Source organism: Zosterops lateralis (genome assembly GCF_965231275.1).
Source record: "Zosterops lateralis genome assembly, chromosome: 5".
In the NCBI taxonomy this organism is placed as follows: domain Eukaryota; kingdom Metazoa; phylum Chordata; class Aves; order Passeriformes; family Zosteropidae; genus Zosterops; species Zosterops lateralis.
The window spans coordinates 9202395-9219683 of NC_139766.1; the positions used below are offsets into that span (position 1 = coordinate 9202395).

At 36.4% G+C, this 17289-nt stretch overlaps 1 protein-coding gene across 3 annotated transcripts in view; it reads left to right on the forward strand.

Annotated features, from left to right (window-relative positions):
- Positions 1-17289, forward strand: part of CFAP99 (cilia and flagella associated protein 99) — a 53255-nt gene that overhangs the window by 11447 nt on the left and 24519 nt on the right. For 2 of the 3 annotated variants that reach the window (XM_083862016.1, XM_083862014.1), the window contains exons 3-6: positions 2726-2870; positions 4893-4987; positions 11441-11553; positions 13657-13834. In XM_083862016.1, the coding sequence (XP_083718142.1) occupies positions 2726-2870; positions 4893-4987; positions 11441-11553; positions 13657-13834 (531 nt within the window). The remainder of the gene's footprint in view (positions 1-2725; positions 2871-4892; positions 4988-11440; positions 11554-13656; positions 13835-17289) is intronic. The other variant, XM_083862015.1, reaches the window with a different exon arrangement.

Below are 17289 nucleotides of genomic sequence, written 5' to 3' on the forward strand. Positions count from 1 at the left end.
ACATAAAGAACAGCACAAAGCCCCACAGAAAGAATGCATTTAGGAATTAGCGCTAGAAATGACACCTATCCAACACATTACTTTTCCAAAGCCATTATTATTTCAGATATACAGATAAACTGTAAATATCCTTGATGAAATTTGTAGAGGACACACATACTTTCTATTGAGAGAGTATCCTAACTGGTTTAAAGCACTGGCTTGGGTTTTGAGTCACTAGATTATCTTCAGGACTTAACCAACAACTGGCTCACCTTTGGGATTTCCTATCCAAGTACTCCTCCTCACCAGTCTTGTTTAATTGATTGGGTAGTGGTGAGATCACTCCTTAGGTGACACAGCTGCAGGCTGCTCAACTCTTCTCGATTTTTACACATAGAAATAGAACATTTAGTACCTTCTGTGGCTGAAAGCAGATTCAACTGATTCTGTTTCACAACAAGACCTTTTGGCCTGTGGTCCCCAGAATTGCCAGACAGTACTGATGCTGTGGGGCACAGCTGTCCCCAGGCTGCACTTCTGTCACCCTGTTGCTTTTCTCAAGGCCATGTAGTGGTTATGTACATTCTTGCTCAAGGTGTAAGCAAGAGTAAGCATTTCTGTGTTCACCCTAACACTTCTGACCAAGTTGTTAACTCAGAGCAGTAAAAGTAGAGTAAATGTAGACAGGGAATTGCATTTTTATGGTGTAGTCTCCACTGTACAGGAGATGATTTGGGCACAAGTGGTGTCCTGTTGTTACCTGTTTGTCTACTTTTGGCCACCTCTCCAAAGTACATTTGAAAAGGACAGGTTTGCCATAGCACTTTATATCAAATGACACAGAACATGAATGCAAAGATTCTAATCTAATAAAGATCTTGAAAACAACTGAAATTTTAGCTTTCTATCAGAGGTAGTTGAGGGAGTTTCTGTTGGGCTTGTTTTCAACAGGCTTGACCAGTTTTACAGTCGACTTTCTGTTTATTAACAGAGCTACTTTTTTCTGCAGTTTCTTCAAAAATAACACCATTTGCTCAAGGGGAGCAATTGTTTTAGATTCAAAATGTCACAATCCTGTTTTTACTGGGACTATGTCCTCTCTGACTTTGTAATTCAGTTATTTAGGTTTGCTTTTGTCTTTTGTGGTAAATTCTTAGAGATCTCATATCAAACATTTATTTATATATATAAATATATATATATATTTCACCATTTAGTGGGGGCTTATATTTATGGGTTTTCTTTATTAGTTTCATGAAAGGACTTACATAAATCTTCATCCATAAAAAGTGCATTTGGAATGAACTGTCTGCCTCACAAGAATCCTCAGTGCTTTCAAGATGGAGTCCATAGTTTCCATATTTTTTACATTTTTTTGCATATTTTGAGATTTTTTTCAGTCTCTTTCCTCATTTTTCCTGGTGATGATGCACAAATTAAAAGGAATGAAATTTGGCTTTTGAGCAGGAGTAGTGAAAAAAAATTATGCTTGCTCTGAATGACAACCTGAGAAAATACACTTTGAATTCTTCTGCATAATTTTTTACATTTAAATACTAGAGTGGTAATTTTAAAGTTTTGCCTTATATTTGCTTGATCTTACAGCCCTGTATAGTGTCACTCATCAGAAAACTCACAGAGTTCTATCCAGCAGCCTCTAATAATACCCATAAACTAGAAATGAATCACATTAGGGAAATAAAGCCATCAAGAGGGTAGCAAACAGCTTACCAGGCAAGGTGAGCCTCTCATCTGATATATTATTGCAGTTCAATTGTTCCCACACCTCAGAGCTCTGGGAGAGATTATACATCAAATGTGGACTACACGTTTTCAGAAGATGCACTTAGCCTTTTTTCTTGGCTTCTTGTCTAACCTCCTTAAATCAAAGGATCATTATTGTTTGTCATTTTGTCATAGCTCAGCTGGCCATTTTCAATTCATGTAATAACAAACTGTTGTGGGCCTCAGATTTTATTGCAATGTTTAAAGGTGGTTCATACTAGAAGTTTATCTCATATAGTAGCAGATATTGCATATTATTTATTGTGATTGAAAGTCTCTGTAAAGATGAGGAGCATTCAGACTTTTTAAAGGGATGATGGAGTTGGATCCAGAAGGCAGTGAGCATCCTACTCTCCTGTTCTCTTGGGATACTGCATGAACATTACAAGTGACAGGAGCATTAGCTGGATAAGAAACAGTCTTCATTAAAAAGAATCCTGGCACTCACTGGTTTAGCTTATATTAGTCATGTCTCCAAAGTTGGGTTTCAGTCACAATTAAGAGTCTTTTCCATAATCTCTGTCCAGCTTCTCCCCTTCGTTTAGTCTCCCTAAGTAGCACAGACTTCACCCACAAAGAAGAGGTTTCCTGAGGGAAAACAAAATCTTACTGAAACTTTCTCATACTGTTGACTAAGTTAATCATTGCTCATAGCTCAGAGACTTCAGATTTTCTTTGCATCAGCTGCTGACATTCACACATGAAGGTCTTTGAACTCAACGCTTGTGTCAGCAGGTAAAATGAGCACTTAACATTGGAGAAAGTTACATTTTACTTAACAAGGGCCATTAATTTGCTAGGACTGCCCCTATTTGATAGCATAAGAAGGGCAGCAGCACTACCAAAGGCACTGCTGTTCATTGTTCATGTTTTCCAGTTACTTCAAAATGATTGTACTTTTTGTACACTATTTTCTTTCCAGAATACATCAGTCATTATTAAATTTGTATCTCTATAGACTCTTAATGTGACAGAAGAAAAATTTGTATTGGATACAGTAGCAGGATGCACAGAATATAAATCCATGTTGGATGTGGTCGTCAATGCCTTTTATGTTCAGGATGGCAGATACTGCCCAATTTCTGAGCATAATCTCTATATAGGTAAGTTGTCTTTACAATAGCAAATGTATTTACCACAAAATTTAAAAAAATATAATTTTACATTGGAAGCACTGTCATTGTGTCTAGTGCAATGTGATGTACAGGACTTTTTCCAATGTCCTAATGAATGTGAAGTCCAAAACCTGAAATTGTTATTTAGTCTGAAATCTTACAAGTGTTAACTGGAATTTTACCTGAGAAAGGTAAGATGCAGTTGGAAAATAGCATCAGTGGCTGAGAGAAGCATCTTGGAAGTTTAACCATCCCTTTTAAAAATGTCCTTCATTGATTTCCCTTTATTCTCTTCTATACAACCAAGTACCTCTGCCATTCAGATACAAAAATGTGTAACAAAGCTCTATGCTGAGGAACACAGCACATCTCACAGTATGCAGACACAACTGCCTTTATCCATGCATGGGTTTCTTCATTACTGACCATCACAATGACTTAAGTAAACTTCCCTCTGTCTCCAGAAGTGAGGTCAATTATTTTCATTTTATTGGTTACCTGGTTAGAATCAGTTCTGATACAACTATATCTGATAATATGAGACAGTTAATTAGGGCAGTTACTACTCCCAAAGTTATTTAAGGTATTGAAAAGTACAAGAAAAAATAATTTTAAAAATATTTTATTCTATTTATTTAATACACATGTGCTGAGGTTGATCTATTAAGTCCCTAAGTAAACTGGAATCACAAATACCCCATCACTGGTACTCTTAATCAGATAAGTTCTGAATCTTTGTGGGTATATTTAAAAGTCAATTCAATTCAAAGGAGTTGAAAAATACAAATAAACTTATCTAATATAAATATATCTACATTTTATGTTTTAAAAGCTACTAAATTTTTATTACAATTCTGGTCACTTCTGTCACAATCTGGAAAAGTACAGAAATCTAAATCAAACAACAAACAAAAGGGAGCCTAAACTGTCAAGGATAAAATTATTAGTGTATCGAGTTTATTCTAAATGGTAATGCTTCATTGTCTCCATTTCTCCAGAGCCGTGTTTTTCATTGTCTGGGGCACATAAATTATACTTTTAAGCTGAGTGTTGCTATAATTGGATTGTCAGGACTGGTCCACTCAAAAGCCTCCATTAATCATAGGCAGAGGGTAGGAACAGAAAATTTTCCTTTATCAACAAGTTGAGAGTCTAAGGTCATTGGCTTACATTTTTTTAAGCTGCTTGTGATTCTCTTTGCCAAGCTGCATTGACACTTAAATGATCAAAGCTGCTTATAAAGGCTGTTGCTATGTGTGAGCAGATTTGAATTTAATAAAGCTTGTAGGAGATAAATGTATATTCTGCTAAGACTGATTAAATACGTTGCTGTACTAAAGCACATGAGATTGAAGACTAAAGATACACTGAGTTGGCTGCAGCACATTGGTCAGAATTTCCTGATTTTACCATTACAATTTGGTGGCATCTAAAACACTGCACTCTAAGTGAAGCCTGATTGATCAAAGTGAGTGGGGACAAATGAAAGCTGATACAGGAGCCCATGAACTTTACAGGTCTACTAAAATTTCACAGTACTGACTGTGTCTCTTCCTGTATCATAGAATAGAATCATAAATCATTTAGGTTGGAACAGACCTCTACAATCATTGAACTGTGAACTTGCAGAGGGGGTGCAAGATTCAGATTTGAAATGTCACAATTTAAAAAGTTGATTTTATCCCAATTCAGAATAAAAACAAAGGTTACAACATTTTAGGCAATATGGTCACTTGGGGAAAAAAGAAAAAGCAAAATAAATACTAGAAATATTAAGTTTTATGTTTAAAATTTTGTTATCTATAGTGTTGTTATGTATAATAAACTATGAATTTGTAACAGAAGAGTAAGAGCTATGCTCTCTGAAAACAAACCAGAGTATGTTGAAAAATTCACTATCAAAACTATTTAAAATTAAAGTAACAGTCTAAATCCCAGAGTATGTTGAGTATAGGGTATAGGTTTATTAGAATTGCCTGCTGCATTCTAAATGTATGTATCTTTTGATAGTTATCTGTTATCTAGCTACTTTTCAACTAGAAGAGATTGGTCTCCAGCGCTTCAGCAGAATTGTGACATCCTTGGACACTGCAAAAATGCAACAGGTAATCTAAGTACAAGACATTTTAAAAAATAACTATCTGTTCATTGTATGTGATTGATCAGATGACTTTTCTCAACTTTGAGAGTAAATTAAATGGACAAATTACTATTTTCTGTTAAAATTCAGAAATTAAATTAGTATTTTGTTATCAAAAAACCCTTCAATTTCTTTACTTACAGGGTGATTCTTATATTCAGTCAAAGATCAATTTAAAATCTATTTTATATAATCTGAGAAGGTCAAATAATCACATAATTTACAGTTAATTTCATTTACAATTGTCCCTTTAAGTTGCACACTCACTCTTTCCTCTGCTCTCATTTTTTCTTTGACTTTGACAGGAGATTTTTTTTTTTCCATATGCAATGAATCTATTGAAACTTGCAGTTCCTGATTTTTAGTGTTCTTCTTTCCCCTGAACAATCCACTGCCACTTTCATTATCAAGCCTATTGTGCTTCCATCACTTTTTCTCCTTCCTAAAAAACATTGCCTGGCTTGGAGCTATGCATATACCAATTGCCCCAGTACACCATGCAACTGACTAAACCAGTGCTGCCAAATAAAAAGTGGAACAACAAAATTCTGGAGTAATGAATTTGGGGTTTGCTCCACTATTTGTTTGCTATTTTTCATTGTAACTGTAGAAATATAATTATCTTCTGCTTCTCTTTCAAAATGAAAGTGCTAATTATCTTAAAAGCTATGTTGTACGCTGGAGCAGAGGGATAAAGTGAGCAGCAGTGCTTTCTCATAAGCTCTGTTTTTTCAGAAAAATGGGCTAAAAATTAAATCACTGGTGACACAGCATCTGCAGCCTTTGATTATCCAGATGTTTCAAGGCATAGTCCAAACACGCTGTTTGAATAACAAAGATGGAATTAAAGAGACAGGCAAATTTTAATAATTAATACTCAAAAGGCTAAGGTTTATCCTTAGAGTGATTACTTTGAATGTTCATGTGGATGCCAGTGTCTCTTTAATGAACAGAATTGCTTTGCAATATGTAGGGACACAGTAGGTTAAGTTGTCTGGTTTTAGATGGACTTACTATGGAATGCTTATTATTAATTCCATTCAGGGACAAAATTTATATATTTCATTAACAGTTAGAAAGAACAGAGGAGTGGCTGGAAGAATTATCATAATCTGGTAGACAGACAAATCACTCTGTCTAAAATGCTCTCCCAGCCCCATTCTTTGGTAAACATCTTAGACAGGAGCTACTGGATTGGATGCATCTTGAGCTCATTCAGCTAGCAACACAATTTTCCCACATCATGCCAATTATCTCCTGTTGATTCCATTCATCTAGCTTTATATGGCTTAAGCATCACTGCCCTGATGTTCTGGTTTAGATAATGTCTCCTTCCTTGTCTGGAACAACTCTTTTCTGATAGGGAAGTGCTGCATATTCCAAAGTCGTGCACCTGCTATCATTGTAGCAGGTGTGGCTTGGTTTGCTTAAGTATCTTTCCAGATTCTCATCACCATGGTACCTAGATTTTCTTCCCTTCCATTAGAACAGTTTCTTTGTCTCCAAAGTGATGCTGGATTAAATTAATGCACCTGCAGCAGAGGATTTAGAAGCAGCATTTTGTCCCCCCAGCAACAGAGACAAAAGAGCAGAAGGCAGATCTGCAGCCTTAGCAACAGAAGTTATCAGAAATTTGGGATCATCCTTTAGGATGCTGACCTCCAGATTTTGCCTGATAACTATTGTGTCTGAGTTCAGTAAAGACACTGAAAAAATATTCACATATATTTACATAGGGCAGATTTATTTTAATTAAAAAATAAATTTAGCACATCACAGGCTGAGTGGAATTTTCTTCATCATGCAGATAAACCTGACTCAAATGAATAGTCTTCAGGTGAATGATATTGACTTGTGGGAAATTTAAGACCTTTCTCTTAAAGACCTCTGTGATGGAATCCATTCAACTCAAAGTCACAGTGCTTCCCTACATTTGATGAATGTTCAAATATTTTCATTTAGGCAGAATAACAATGCTACCTCACACATGTTCATCTGCTTGAACAGAAAATCACAAGCTCTCATTCTGTAATATTAAGAATACATGCAAATTTTTTTATGGTGATAGAATTACAGAACCATAGGATAAAAACCATTCTTGTAACTTTAGTGTGGTTATCCTTTTAAGAAATTAGCCATGCATTGCTGGCTCAAATCCATTTTTGTATTCTATTATTCTACATGCTATTCTTCTATATTTATCTTGAAATTTTAGAGTTTGTGTGTTAGAGAAAATACAGTGTTGAAATAAAAAGTTTAAACAGCTTTGTAATTTCTGAATTGTCTTGTAAAAAATACAAAATACATAGTGTTTTCTTTTTAGCAGTTAAGAACCTGTTGATTCTGTTTCATGTTCTGATTGCTTCTAAAAGCAGTTCTAAAGAATTTCTGAGATCGTCAAAGAATGCCACTACATAAGAACTGGGCATTGTAATAGAATTTAAGATGAGTTAGGAACAGCAGGGCATGACTAACCTCATGGTGGATGGTGGGTAAAACCAGTCCAAGTTGAGACAATAATGTTTTCAGGCAGTGGCTGATCTGTATGGAGAAACAGAACATGCTGTTTCCTGCAGTTACTTCCTTAACACAAGAGTCAAAGCTTATATTGTGAATGTAAGCGTTTCAGCTCTGCAAATGCCTACATAGATGTAAAGATAATACCAGATGAGGAAATTTCCCATTTTTTATTTGTTTTCTAGAAATCTGTATGATCCCAGTGTGTAAAAGTGTGTTAAGAATATTAAGTTCAAATTCTCAAAAGTAAGGTATTAATTCAGCCCACCTGTAAAAATGCATTACAAAACAGTGTTTAATTATACACACTTGTGTCACTACAGCCAGAGTATACATTAAAATATAACCACGGGTACAATTCATTGCTAGTGTAATTCCATCACTTCCAGAAGGGAAATGGATCTTCATTATCAGGCTGTCTGAGTAGTGAAAGTTTTGGAATGTTCAAGACAGAGAAGTAAGCAGAATAATGCTGTTACTAAAATGACTTCAAGTGACTTTGCTAAGGAGACAGAGACTGGTAACATCCAAACAGAAATCTGAGAGAAGCCCCATTCTGCTGCTGTCAAAGCAATGACTGCTGATATTGGGTTTTCCAACTTTGTCACATGTGGCTAAAGACAACAGAAATATTAGGGATTTTTTCCTAGCATTTTAGTTCACAAAACACAAAAGTTTCTGTTTTCTTATCACCATCTGTGATAGGGTTTATCAAAAGTAAGATTGTGGACTTGGCTCAGGCACACTCTGGTCAGAAATGATGTCCAGTCATCCTACATTGCCATTTGCAATCCCTGCAGGGCCTGGATGACCATTCCAGGGTTGCGTTCCAAGAATTCTCTAGTATGATGCATATTGTGGCATTATCCTTACTGTAGCATTTCTGTGGGGACTGTGACTAAAAATGTACAAAAATATACATCACATTGTTGATATCTGATTACTCAGTTAACAATTCTCTGTACCTCAGGAGTACATAATAGCATTTATCAATCACATAATTACCTATTTGTTTTAGTATAGGGGGAAATGTTAGTAACTAGTCCAGACTGGTGCTGCTGTAGGAAGCCTCAAGCTGTAACAGCCAGCTGTTAAATATGACAGTTAGAAATCACTGTGTTCCTTTATTATAGTTTCATCTGCCGTGAAGAGTTAGTCAAGTTGCTTTGTGAAAAAGAGTTACAGCAAATATTTAGGAGGCAGAGAGTCAGTGAGAGCTGAAACAATTCAGATGAGTAGTTTCACATGTCACTGTAGTGGACAACTGACTGAAGCCTCAGAGGATGGACTAGGCTGTAGAATAGGACACAGAGAGGGAGGAGTTCAGCTTAATGTTAGTTAGTGAAAAAAAAAATAACTGGAATATTTAAAAGTCACCACTTGCAGTATTTCTATTTCTCTGACCTCTCTGAATGCCTAGAAATTTGAAAACCAGGTCAGACCTCAGAGTCTGTCTTACTTTAAGTTTATCAGCTCATCATCAATATTGCATTATAATCTCTGTATACACACTTGTCCACATGAGTTTTTATAAACTTCATGTATAGTCAGGGTTTCCCATAAGATCAGTGCTGTGGTAGGGGATATGTTCACAGTAATCACACCCAGTGCTGAGATAACTGGATGTACAATGTTGTAACAACAACTGGTAGAAATAGTGATCCGTGCATCCTTTCTGGTGGAAGGTATGAATTCATTCTGGACTTTTGATGCAGAAGAAGGCAATACAGGTGACCTTGCCCCTGATAAGTAACAGCTGTGTTAATTACCCAATACAGCCTTGCCCCTGATGAGTCACAGCTATAGTCAATAAAATAAGTGTGATAAAAGGGAGTGGGTTATCTAGTGGGAGGAAGATTGTGGTGGAATCAGAGCCTTGCGGAAGTGGGAATGAGAGGCTCATGAAGAAAAAGGATTCTGGGGAGAGAAAATCCTCTCTGGGGAGAGGTCAGTCTGGGTCTGTAGTTAGAGCCTATTGTTAGAACCTGCAGTCATGGTCTAGCTAGGTAAGCCTTCAGTCAGAGTCTGCAAACTAATACATGTAGTCATAGTTTAGCAGGCAATAACCAGCAGTCAGAAGTTGCAAGGGAAACCTACAGGAGGAGCTGCTGCAGCCAGAGTCAGTGAATAGTTTGAGTTAGGATGGTTGAACTGTAAAGAGGAATAAACCAGGACCCTTTTCATGCTGTGATAAAGCAGAAGTCTCTGTCTCGGCTCATTTCTATCCCCTAACAAGAGGGCTGCTACAACTTTTTGACATTGTATTTACACATTGCAGAAGTACAAAGTTACTGTTAGGTGACAAATTTAATCCAGTATGCATGTGCTACGGTGGACAATCCTTTGTAAGGACAATAAATTACTTTCTAGACCAATGGGATGAAATGCATTCCTCACTGTAAGCTTATTAAATGCCACAGAATCTAGAAGCATCAAAAATCCTAACTTATTCACAATTCAACACTTAGTTTATAATCAAGCTCTTAGGGAAGAAATAACCTCTTTTGGACAATGTGTTGATGAGCTGACACTTGCAAATTTAAGGAGCAGCAGAAGTTTCTAGACAAGAATGGAAATCCAGGGGCTAATATTCATTTAGTCCTGCAGTGCTAATCAGTCTTTTGACTACCAAAAGCACAATAGATTAAAATATAGCTAAATTTAAAGGTTAATTCCTTGGAAATGGTCACACCAAGACTCTAGATTCCAAGTAGCAGGCTTTCTAGATCTATTGAATATAGATCTAGATCTATATAGCAAACACCTTGAGTCGAACCTGAATTACTCACAAAGTTCTGAGACACCTTGAGCCTGGCACCACATTTGAATTAAGAAGCTCTCTGGTAGTTCTGCAGAACTGAAAACTCAATACAAAGAACTTTATGGCTCTGTGTAAAACAACTTAAGATGCGGCTGATGCCAAGTCTAGTCTAATAAGCTCTGCAAGTCTCTATTTGAAGCTTCTCAAAGTGACAGTGCACTGCTTCCCAGTATGTCTCATAATGTCAAAATTATTTAGTGAACATTTTTTCTTTTACTGTGATTATTTCAGCATCATGCTTGTACTTTCATTTCCAAGAATTTTAATGGAAGAGCTAAGGTTCAAGTTTGGAATTTATATTGCTGTAAATGACACAGGCTGAATCTGAGTGCCATTTTTCAAGAGTGTTTCAGAAAGCCATTTGAATAGTTCAAGATTTAAAGGCTTTTGACCTTCTGGTGAACTGGAGTGGCAAAAAAAAGTTCGAATGTTAGTTGTTATTACTCTAGCATGTAGACCCCTACAATGTGTAAGTGTGCCAAATTTCAGTCTTTTCTTTTAATGGGAATATGCCAATAACTATATTTCAATAAAAGAAAAAGGCACATTGTATAGCATTTACTATGGTTTTCAGCAATTGTCTCTGCCCAGTTCCCAGGGAGATGAACAGAATTCAAGTCATTCAGGTGCAGTGCCAGGCCTGACATATTTCTGGGCTTCATGGGTCTTCCACTTATAGATAATCAGAACTTCACCTTGGGTATATTAGACTCTGAAACTATTGTAAAATTATAATAAAAGCAGTGTATTCCAGTAGTAATTAATTTTGAATAAAACCTTTACCTCACAATGTTTGAAGCAATTAATGTTTACTCAGCACACCTCTTTGTTGTAGGCTCTAGTTTATTTTTTCTTTTGCCACAAAAAAAATTTTAGTATTTATCAGTGTTTTACAAAGTAGAGATAAAAGACATGTCACCAGCTAATAAGAACCTAAAAATACCAAGTATCTATGTTTGTAATTACAAGGTCAAATACAAGCAAGTTCTTCAGTGGTGTCTGTAGAAAAAGCAACTTTTTGTAGTCTTATATACACCATGTATCCAACATTCATATTTAAAAGAAACCACTTATTATTAGTTTCTTAGGTTCTTCTTCAATGACTTGTATCTGAACACATGGATCAAAGATGAATGGTGTCACTTCTACGATTCAGAGTATGTAAAAGAGAACTTGATTGATCCACTGCTAAGGTAAGTAGTATTTAAGTAGCCTCTGGCCACCTCAGAAAGCTGGGGAAAGCTTCCCCTGAAAGCTTACATTTTTGTTAAAGTGTTTCTCCTATTGAAGTCACTCAGAACCCTTCTTGTCTACACAAGTCTTTAGCAATCCCTTTAGCTTACCTAGCGGCAAGGTTCTCTCTCAGAAAAGTCCTTTCACAGCTGTTGTACATTTGCTCCCTGATGCCCCTCAATAGATAAAACATTGTACTCTGTAAAAATGTAAAATAGAAGGTTCAAATTACCTTAGAGTCATGCCTCATCAGTCACTTCAACATCTGTATGACATTAAGTATTTGAAAAAATGTTTGACTTTGTTGATTTTGGCTTTACGCAAATTTGTTTGTACTGATGGTCATAAAACCCCTTCTGAGCAAATCAGATAAGTATATAAGCAATTCTTTTGAAGTTATTATTTATTTACACAGTTGCAGCTCCATTGAACAGCTTAAATGCTCTGAGGTGCATCCACTCATTGGTTAGGTGGTGATATGGTAGCAACTGTACCCTTGCCAAAATGGAGCATTTTCATGTGGAGAAATAGTAGCTCGGCAGTCTCCTGGATCACTTTTTACTCTCATTTTTACCCAGAACAGATAAATTACACCAATATGGCTGCAGTCACACATCTTTCTCAATGCAGTATAGATTAACCCAGATGATGGCAAACAATGTCAGACAAAAAGACATGCTACAAACAATATCAGGTGAAAAGAAGTTTTGCATCTGGTTCTGTCATATCAAAGTCCCTAGAATTAATCCTTTCACACTGTGTAGTTTATTAGCACTTTAGCAAATATATAACATAGGTTTGGCTTGCTCTACTCTGAATTCCACTGAGTTCTATAGGACCATAGGGATATATCTGAAGTTAGGATTTGACTCAGAATATTCTGTTGTAGTGATTCCATTTATAAAAAATGGTTGGAATCGTATAAAAATACAGATAGAGAGATAGGGAGATATACATCCATACCCACACAGTTCTTGCACATACTCTTTCATGCAGGCTGAAGCTTAGGCCACTGCTTGTTTCATTAGCACCAAGTTTATTGGAGCTGTCCTTCACAGTCAGTTACACTCAATGTAATGAACCCACATTTTGCCTGGAAGTGGCAAATGTAAGTTATACAAGAATGTTAAAGACTAGATTTGGTTACTGGGTTTGAAACATCCTTCAGGGTCTGAGGATGCAGTGATGAATTTAGTCAGTGCAGTAGCTGCAAATCTTTTCAATGTGTCTTTGTGTTTCTCTTTCTAGTATCAGTGAGGTTAATATAAAGAGTCTTATATTAGTGGAGCTTTGTACTTGCAAGCCTCACCCTGTAATGACAGTACTACCTCAGGTAACAGTCATATAAACAACTTACTGTAAGTTTGCACTGTCATCTGCTTTTTAAGTTCTGGGAAAGCTCCATTGCATGTGTAATATGTAAGGATAAAATAGAGAGAGAGGAATAATAACAGGCATGAAGCTGTCACCGTAATTGGACTGTGATACCTGTTTGTGTTTTACCTTTAATCTGCATCTTCCTGTCAATCCTTAGAAGAAGTCTGAACCTTGATACAAGCCCAAAGCCACAGAAATCAAGATCTTCTTGGCTGCCCCAGTGCTTACTGAGTGTTCACTTGATAATTCACCAAGCTCCTTGGACCTTTCTATTTTTTCTATTAGAACTGCCTGTGCTTTAAGGTTGATCTGCATGTGCTCTGTTGGTACATGTGGCAACACTCAGACCACTGTTCATAGTCTCTTCATCTAAGTATGTTAAGTGTGTAATTAGGCTATGACAGCTGCTTTTCCGACTCCTAATCTGATCCTGCCACAAAATCCACTGGCCAGGTAATTGCTTATTCCATACAAACTGTGACTATTTCACCACTAGTAATCTGGGTGGATAGCATCTATCAAGAGGTGAAATAATACAGTGTAGCTAAATCCTGAGTACAGGTTCATTGGTCAGTTTTATTAAAACTGAATGGCAGAAAGCATTACAGAATTTGCGCCAATTCCAACCTCACATACTGTTTGTATGAAAAACAAGATAAAATTGAAAAATCTGGGTTTATTTGAAGGTGGCAGCCAAAAGTGCAGCAACTGATTGAAAAGCTCACAGATAAATTAAGCAATCGTACCACCACTGTCAAGACTTCAAGAGTCACTCAGCCAAGGGAATTTAATTTGACTGTACCCAAGCCACGTGCCATTCCTCCTTCACCAGCACCTCTGCCAGTACTGCCAAAAAGACGACCTGTAAGTTGGTTTATTTTTTGAAAGACACTAAATTTCATGTATGCTTTCGCACAAAATCTTGGTAGGAGAGTTAATAATCTCTTTAAAGCAATTATAGAAAATCTACAACCTTTGACAGATTGAAAAGGACTTTGGCAATTATGTTATTAAAGGTCAGATTTCTTAAAAAAACAACAAACTAATTATTTTCATTTCAGTGAGTGTTCTGTAAGTGATTTATAAGCCAGCAGAGAAAAGGGAAAAGTTGGTTCCTGCAGTTCTTTTTTGACTTTCAGATGTAGAACTACAAAATGGGTATAAATTGATGACGGCATTGATATGAATGTTTCTGATTGCCCTTGGCTTTGTAAGATGTTTGCTTTGGATAATGCACTGAAGGAGGTAAGAAAAGGATAATCAAATGAAAATGTTTCATAATTTTAGAAATTTTTTTTGTAAACGAATTCTCATTCAAATAAATGGAGAACTGATAGTTCCACTGGAAATTATATGGACTCAAGGTTTGCAGCTCTTCTTTGAAGGTGGTATTTTATTTTTATTTGTCTTAATGCTGAATTTCTAAAATTAAGGCCTTCAGTTTAAATCCATTACTCACATAAAAATTAGACTAGATTTGTCTTTGAAATGCTAAGTTATTTTACTTATTATCTCAGATTGTGATTTAGTTACACTGGTACAAATCAGAGACCCACAGCTGATGTTATCTCACTGGTGTAAAGCAAACAGGATCTGGGATCAAGCTACTATGACTAACTTAATAGACTGCAAAATCATCTGTATTTAAATGCAGTGGGAAGTGGGCTTAGAAGTCATAGATTTGGGCATTATCTGCCACATTGTATTAGCACTTCAGGTTTTAAATAATACATGTGTTGAATGCTCTTAGAAACCATTTACATCTTAGGATGGCAGAGCAATTTAATGGTAGTGTGTTATACAGTTAATGGGATTTTACATTGAAACAGCTTAATACCAGGCTCTGAAAAACTGCATTTAATAACTACTTAATCAGTATAGGAATGAGTCATGTTGCTGTCATTTTAGAACTTTATGCTGTGCAGCCCCTCTTAGAATAAATTTGCTTTAATGCAGATGCATTTAGTGAAGTTCATTTGTGTTGTTTGGATTATACTAAATTTGGTTTACATTCTGGCCAGGTTTGCAAATTTAAAGCTTGTGTGAATCTGAAGCCATTAGTGTAGTAGTGACATACCTTCTACTCATTTCTGTACCTCTCTCAGCAAATTAAGATTGACTTTACGCTGCCACATGGTTACCAGTTTCACCAATTCACATCCTGAAATGAATAGAGACTGAAAACACAGCTCACATGGCAGGAAAGGGTCAGTAAGGTGAGAGCCAGCCATAGGTGTGGCTCCTGTATGGTGAAGGGTTGTCTGTGATTCAGAGGAACACAAAGAAATAAAGCTCTTCCACATTACATCCCATAATCTGCTGCAGAAATGTTCTCATCCATTTTGTCACAAAAGTTTTCATTTTATGATATATCCCTTTTTCACTCATGGTTCTTATGCACCTGTCAAAGAACTTGTCAGGTGGTTAATCAGCAGGGACTGTTGTAGTCACTACCCACAGTTACTGCTCCCCATTGGAGCAGCTGTACAGAACTGTGTGGAGGCATCTGGAATTTGAGCAATAGGTTTTTGCAACCCTATGGTGCAATTAGTTCATTCTGATTAACAGGATTGTTATTTTAGGTATTGCTTTCTAGCATTATTTTATTCCAGGCATTTCTTTGGAGGTAAAATGAGACACAGACATTGGGTCAGGAGCTGGGATGGCTCTGCTGTCCTGTGTGCTGAGCACACATTCCCTCCCCAGGGGAAGGCTGGCCTGTGGGTTATTGCAGAAGGCAGGGTAGTTGTCTTAGTGACCTAAAATGAGATGGGATTCCCCACTGGCCTTGGAAAGTAACTGGCCTTGGGCTAACCCAAGCCTAGAAGCTTAGGATAATCATTCGTCATCTTAAATGTTCATCAAAAGTGGGGGATACTAAGTAAAAAGGAAAAGCATTTTAATGTTGAGATTTAATAATAAAACAATTCACTCCAAATATTTGGTCTAAAGGTTATAAATTTGTGTCTCCACTGGCCTTGGCACACATGCACGTGGATGCAGATACAAGCATGTCCATATGCATGCACACATTCATAAATACAATTCTATAAGGAAAAATGAGTGCTTTACCTTGAGATTTGCAAAGGAAACAAATAGAGACAGGTGCATAAACCTGATAACATGCAAAATTATTTAGACACATTCAACTTTCTTGGATATCCTGGCCTAGAGTAACAAAATCCATTATTTTAATATCAGCACTATACTAAAATAATAAGTTTATGCAATTATTTTATTTTTCAATTTTCTGTAAACCATATGTATATATATTTTTTAAAAGGCTGCACTGGGATGACATTGTAACACCATTCAGCCAAATTTAATGTATTTTTAGATTTTTTTTCTATTATTTCAGCTTCATGACTGAAGCTGCTGATTGTTTAAAATAATTAAATGGGTGAAATCATTTAGCCAGTACAGAGGATTTTGTTTGCAAATATACAGACCCACCAATATATTTGTGATCTTATCTATAAAAAAAGAAATTCACAATACAATATCATTGCATGAGCTTTCCCTTGTCCATCTTATGACAGTAATTTTAAAAAATATTAGAGTGATGAGTACCAAAGTTGAAAGTGATAATTCATTTTTTTAGTCCTTAAACTTCTTGTGGTGCCTACTCCCTAAATAATCCTCTGGTTAAAGGAAGTCACACAGGCTATGTGAGGCTAACCATTGCCTGGGGAGGGAAAGCATAGTTGGTGTCTCTTATTCCCAAGCCCCTTTTTCACATTTGGACTAAGTAGGTACAGTTTGGCCTTTTTTGATCTCTCTGTTGCTGTAATTTACAGTTTATTTATAGTGACTTCTTATCTTCTTCCAACAATTGGGTAATTACTGTATTGTCTCTCTATCTGCTTGGTACTCATCCCCATGGGACAACTAAAATCATAAGGCAAATAATGTTTTTGAAATAGCTGATGGAAAAGTTTTCTTTTTCAATTACTTGGAATAAGCATAGCACTTTCTGAGAAGAGATTTTCAGCTTACTCTAGCAGATGAGTGCAGTTTGCAGGTAAAGCACATGAGTAGGAAGAGGAGTGAAATAAACTGATACTCACTGCCTGTGGAAGCCTTTGCAAATCCTCCAGGCTTTCATTTCTCCATCCATAAAAGCATAATAGAAATTCTTAGATACTTCTGAGAAATACTTTCACTGCTGTTTCACTTTAAGAGCTCACAAAAATACTTGAGCAGTCTCACCAGTACACTTAATTTCTAGCTTCTTCTGTTTGTGCATTTGTTTTACCTGTAGATAAAGACGTCACATAGCAAAGGCAGTGTAAATTCCATCAGATTCATGACTGTTTGAA